General features: G+C 42.7%; 1 protein-coding gene across 1 annotated transcript; it reads right to left on the bottom strand.

Moving 5' to 3' along the window:
* Positions 1–588: 588 nt before the first annotated feature.
* Positions 589–1,548, bottom strand: LOC128075445 (olfactory receptor 12D1-like). Its single transcript, XM_052672220.1, has one exon. It carries the CDS (start codon positions 1,546–1,548, stop codon positions 589–591), a length of 960 nt encoding a protein of 319 aa, XP_052528180.1.
* Positions 1,549–6,248: the final 4,700 nt, after the last annotated feature.

The raw sequence follows: 6,248 nt of genomic DNA, 5'->3' as shown, positions 1-6,248 counted from the left end.
GGACCACAAAGAAGTCATATATAGCCTGGTGTTACTTTTGGAACTGCCTTCATAGTTGTCTAAACATGTGCTGTCCGTGCTCACCACTGTTTTTACATTTACATTTTAATATGGCTTTATTAGTAAGGCTCCCCTTGCACTCAGTGAAAAGATACAGATGCCTCACAAGAGTTGACTCAAGTCAAATGTAGATAATATCTTTCTCAGTCTAAGCAACATCGAAAATGTAATGTATGCTTGCTTACTTAGAACACCCAGTGTTTATATGAGGAGATTCATTCAGCTTTCTAAACAAAGCTTTCAGGTAGCAGTTTAATTCCTTTTATTATACAGCAGAACTACACGGTGCTGTCTGCTTTTGCTCAGGTTCTGCAAGAGACACACATATGTCTTTTCTAGAGATCAGAGTGGTTACGATAGGACATCTAAAATGACAGAAGAAACATCAAGGTCTTGACTATCTCCCAATTTAGATCTCAGCTGTGAACTCCTAACTTCCATGTGACATAGTGAGTATTCTTCAGTCTCTTGTAAGGCAGAATCTTTTTGACCTCTTCTCTTGTAAATATGGGAAGTGGTGTAACCAAGTTATGAGTCTTGTCCTTGCCACTTTCCACCAGGAAAAAGTTTTCTCCCTAATGTACTGTTCAAAGTTGATCTCACCTCCTGATTCCTAAGAGTGTAAATCAAGGGGTTTAGAGCTGGGGTGATGGCACTGTACGTGATAGACACTTGCATGTCCCTTTTAGAGGAGCTGGATGAAGACAGAGGTGTATAATTGAAGAACAGCGGTACGTACAATAGTGCCACAACTGTAAGATGAGAGGCACAGGTGGAGAAGGGTTTCCATCTACATTCCTGGGACCTGACCTTCTGGAAGAGGAAGATGATGATGTAGAGGTAGGAGAGGACGATGAGAATGAATGGGCCTAGAGCAATTGATGTGGTGACAACATTGAGGAGAGTCATGTTGAGGCTGGTACTACTACAGGCCAAGGTCAACAGTGGCTTGATATCACAGAAAAAGTGATGAATGTGGTTGTGGCCACAGAAACTCAGTTGAGAGGTCATGACTGAATGCATCATGGCATGTGCAAAACCAAGGAACCAGCTGGCCATGGCCAGCAGCAGACAAGTCCTTGGGTTCATGACAAGGGTGTAGCACAGAGGGTTGCAAATGGCCACATAGCGATCATAGGCCATGGTGGCCAGGAGCACAGCTTCAGTACTGCCCAGGAAGTGGAAGAAGTAGAGCTGGGCCAAGCACCCGCCAAAAGAAATGGGCTGACGCCCAAAGAGAAAACCAGTCAGCATCTTGGGAACAGTAACTGTAGAGTAGAAAATGTCCAGGCAGGAAAGGTTCCCCAGGAAGAAGTACATTGGTGTGTGGAGCCGGGGCTGAGATATGACCATGGTCACAATGACACCATTTCCCAGAACGCTAGTCAAGTAGAGCAACAGGAATAAAATGAAGAAAAAGTACTGTAACCCTTGGATGTCAGTGAGGCCCAAAAGGATGAACTCGCTCACCTCCGTGTGATTCAGCATTGCTAGAAGAAAAATCAAAGGCAAAATGTCAAGGTTTTACAGTGTGAGGAATACTGGTATTACAATACTCCTTTTTTTCTCTTTTAATACAAAAACTACAAAAAAGAGGACAACATAACACGTGTAATCCAATATAAAATCAAGTAGAAACATGAGAAATTAACAAGAACAAAAGTCACTCTATTGTGTCCTTTCTGTCTAGAACAAGAACGAAGAATAAAAATGTTGCAGAAAGTAAATATTAAAGCCTTTCATCTGTGCACATCAGAAGAATACATAAGACATGAAACACTGCTGCTGCTTCATTTTCAGCCACACTTTTTTTTCAGTTCTCGCTATCTGTAGCTCCCCGCTACAGCCTTTGATTTCATCAACAAAGCTTAATTAACTCCCTAGTCATGAAGATTCATATGGTGATTCACTCTTGATGCTTTCTTTCTACTACTTTGCCTACATTTCTTTCAGCCAGTTTTAACTTTCACCTTTCTAATGTTCACCATCACTTCCAGATAGTACTTTGCTCCTAAAAATTGCAGAATTTTCAAGATTTTTTCAAAAACAACTAACAAAAGGTGCTACAAGGTTCCACACAAACATCATCATTTCTTTGGTGCACTGCGGAGAGTATAAGAAGATGATGCCTTGGCGTGTGATCACACACTGTTTCTGTTATTGAACTATGTACTTGAGCTAAACAGTGCCTTTTTGTTGAGTGACAGCACGTGAACGAGACAGGAGTCAGCGTACAGTCCCTTACAACATCACAATGGTAAATCTAAGGTTGTAGGAAAAGTATCTCTGATCTTCCAAAATGCTCTCACTTCTTTTCTGTTTTAGGTAAGTTTGCCTAGCACTATGCATAATTCCTGTCCGTACACAGTAAAACAAGAAAAGGATTTTAAAAAAGCCCTGAGATTATTTTACTAGTGCACAGGTATCTGGGGCTTCCAGTACAGACTGCAAATTTTGCAAGATGACTGTTTTCCTATGTGCTTTCAGACAGGGATGATTAATACTGGTGAATAAAACTAATGACAAAAAGATTGCTTCCAAAATTTTTCAAAGAGGCTAAAACAAAGATAGGCACATTTCTTGGTCATTCTTTCCTGGTCATTCCACCAGATACTTTTTTTGAGAGTACGCAGTTTTAAAATTACAATATATATCCGTCCCACTCTCTTTCTCACACTTCTTTAGCTTATTCTTCTAGCAGGAAAACAATAAGCAAACAAAATGTTCTTTAAAGTGCTTACATAAAGAATGCAAACATGTAGCATAAGGCAGTTTATATACATAAATATCCACTCTAAAAAAACTGACTATATATGGCTGAATATGCTATTAGCATAACCTCCAGAATAACAGGCATTTGAAACATTAGATCTAACAATACTCTTGACTCACCAAAATGTTAGTCAGCCACCTACACTGGAGGAGTCAGAGATGTTATTCTCTATCAGGAATCAGTGCTTCTGTTTCTTACATGTTACTTGTCGCTTTTAAGCACTGAATTGTTCCTCACTGAAATCCATCTGGGAAAAGGCATTATGACATCAAGGTGTGCCGCACAACATCTGCTGTTTCTGCCTAGTTTTCTCAGTTGACCACAGCTGATCTAATCACTTATTCCTATTCTGCCTAACCACATTTTTTGTCTTCTGTATCTAACATTCTAACATCTATCTAACATAGCCCATCTGTTTCACAGATGCTGACTAATCTTTTATCTATTGAACTGATTAACATATCCAGTCAAAGAAAAAGACTTACACCTAACTTATTTTCTAGTTGGGGGGGGGAGAAGAGGAAGCTTCCTGCGTAGGAGAGGTGATCCAGCTCTCTGATCATCTTCATGGTCTCCACTAGAGCCATTCTAACACCTCCATGTCTTTCTTGTGCTGGGATCCCCACCCCTGGGTGCAGTACTTCAGATGAGGCCGGACAAAGGTAGAGTCTAAGAGGACAATCATGTCCCTGCGCTGCCATTCCCTAGTACTCAATCCAAATTTCTCATGCTTTGACTTGTACATATCACCTCCCACTGTATCACCACGCTCCCCAGAGAAGCATTTACCTCCATTCTGTCTATATCCATGCCGCACAAAGTACTCTCAGTAAGCAACAGGATCTCCTGTAAAGTTTGCTTTCCAAAGCATGAACAAACCCAGTCTCCCACACTCTCTTTTTCCCTCACGTGTGTCAGATCCATCTTCACCATGCTTTCACTGTGTTCTTCCACTGCATCCACTTCACTAAGCAATGTCCTTCCAGTAGTGGGTAGTCCAAACTACCATCAGTAAGGTCAAAACAAGAAAAAGAGGAATAACTTCATATCTGAGAAGGTGGAGAAATCTGCAAGAGATAAAATTTTGTTTGAAATGAAAAAAAGTAAGAGACATCGACACAGAGTGGATGTCTCAGGAGAAAGATGGAAAGTAACAGCATCTACTGCCTATTTGATATGGTGTCCTACAGCCTCTTTCGTCTCAACGATACAGAAAAAAAAAAAAGGAAAAAAAAAAATTACACAAAACAGAGCTTCTCTCTCTGAGGAACTTGTCATTCTGCATGTAGTTATCACTACTACTTTTAATCAGGTTGAAGCTTCATGGGCACTCCTAACTTCATCAACTTGACTCATGGAGCAGATCCTCCTGGAAGCTATGCTAAGGCCCATGAAAGAGGGGAAGGTGATATGGCATAACCAGCACGGCTTCAACAAAGGCAGCTCCTGCCTGACCAACCTTGTCCCTTTTTTTTAGCGTAATTGTGTCTGTGGAAAAGTGAAGCACCACTGATGTAATCTGTCTAGCCTTCAGTAAAGCCTTTGACATGGTATCCCATAACATCCTTCTCTCCCAAGTGGAAAGATAAGAATTTGACAGGTGGACTGTCTGATGGATGAAGAACTCATTGTGAGACCATACCCAAAGACTGGAGGAAAAGGAAGACCTCACTGGGGCCTTCTGGCACTTAAAGAGAGCTTACCAAAAAAATGGACACTGACTTGTTACATAAGTCTCATAGTGCTAGAATCATAGAATCACTGAATGGTTTGGATCGGAAGGGTCCCTTAAGATCCTTCTAGTTCCAACCCCCCTGCTACAGGCAGGGACACCACTCACTAGACCAAGTGCCCCAGCCCCATCCAGCCCGGCCTTGAAATGCCTCCAGAGAGGGGGCATTCACAACCTCTCTGGGCAACCTGTTCCACTGTCCCAGCACCCTCACAGTAAAGAATTTCTTCCTAAGATCTAGTGTAAATCTACTCTCTTCTGCTTTCCTGCCATTTCCCCTTGTCCTGTTGCTACATGCCCTTACACGAAGTCCCTCCCCAACTTTCCCGTTTGCCTCCTTCAGGCCACTATATAGTGGAAGGCCACTATAAGATCTCCCTGCAGCCTTCTCTTCTCTGGGCTGAAGAAACACAGCTCTCTCAGCCTGTCCACAGTGGGGAGGTGCTCCAGCACTCTAGTCATCTTAGTGGCCCTCCTCTGGACCCACTCCAACAGCTCAATGTCCTTCTTGTGTTGTGGGCCCCAGAACTCGATGCTGTACTCTGCTCCATCTGGGGTCTCACAAGGGGCAGAATCACCTCCCTCAACCTGCTGGTCACAATTCTCTTGATGCAGTCCAGAATACAGTTGGTGGAGTCCCTGGAGGTGTTCAAGAAACATTCACATGTTGTACTGAGGGACATGGCTTAGTGGGGAAGATTGTAGGTGGATGTTTGGACTGGATCGTCTTGGAGGTTTTTTCCAACCTTGGTAAATCTATGATTCTATGATCAGTGCCCTCTGTCCTTTCATCTTATTCAACTCGGTTTCCAAATAATTTCCATTTAAGGTATTCTCTATTCAGACTACGTGTGTTTGTAAGACTCACTGATAAGCTTCAAGCTGTAATTGTAGAATCAGACATTACTGGAGAGACAGAGGATCATCTCAAATCAGCAGCTGACCTTTGCCCCAAAAGGAATATAGCTGAGTCTTGGTCTACTTGGGATCCATCAGGACCACCAGCGCCTTTTCTGATAGCTGTTTCCCATCAGAGCAGCCCCCAGCATGTCCTGTTTCTTGGGGTTGTTCTTTGCCTGCTGCTTTCCTTACTGAAGTTCACCTGTAGGCTTTTCGTCCTTCATATATCTGGAAATGGGATTTCAAGTCTAGCTGCTTCCTCACCTTCACAGAGATCGAGATCATGCTGACTGACCTGTACTTCAATGAGTCCTCCTTCTTACCCTTTTTGAATCTAGGAGTTACATGATCCTTCTCCACAGTCGGAGCATGTCTTCCAACCAGCACAACAGATCAAAGATTTTCCAGAGCAACTGATGTCATCTACCTAAACTTGTGCAAAGCATTTGATACTGTCCCACGTGACATCTTTGACTCTAAAAGAGACACATGGATGTGACAAATGGACTACTCACTCGGTGGACCAGGAATTGATTGGATGGCTGCATTCAAAATGTTGTGGTCAACAACTCAATGTCCACGGGAGGACAGCTGATGACCGGTGCTCCTTAAGTGGTCAGTATTGAGACAAACTATTCAACATCATTGTCAGCAGTGTGGACATTGGAATTGAGAAAACCCCAGCAAGTTGACCACTCAACCTCATGAAGTTCAACAAGGCCAAATGAAAGGTTCTACACATGGGACTGGGCAATTCCAAACATGAATGTAACCTGGCAAAGA

Source organism: Tympanuchus pallidicinctus, unplaced genomic scaffold (genome assembly GCF_026119805.1).
Source record: "Tympanuchus pallidicinctus isolate F22 unplaced genomic scaffold, pur_lepc_1.0 scaffold12, whole genome shotgun sequence".
Classification (NCBI taxonomy): Eukaryota; Metazoa; Chordata; class Aves; order Galliformes; family Phasianidae; genus Tympanuchus; species Tympanuchus pallidicinctus.
The sequence above is the reverse complement of the archived record's forward strand: the minus strand, read 5'-3'. Positions and strand labels throughout refer to the sequence as shown.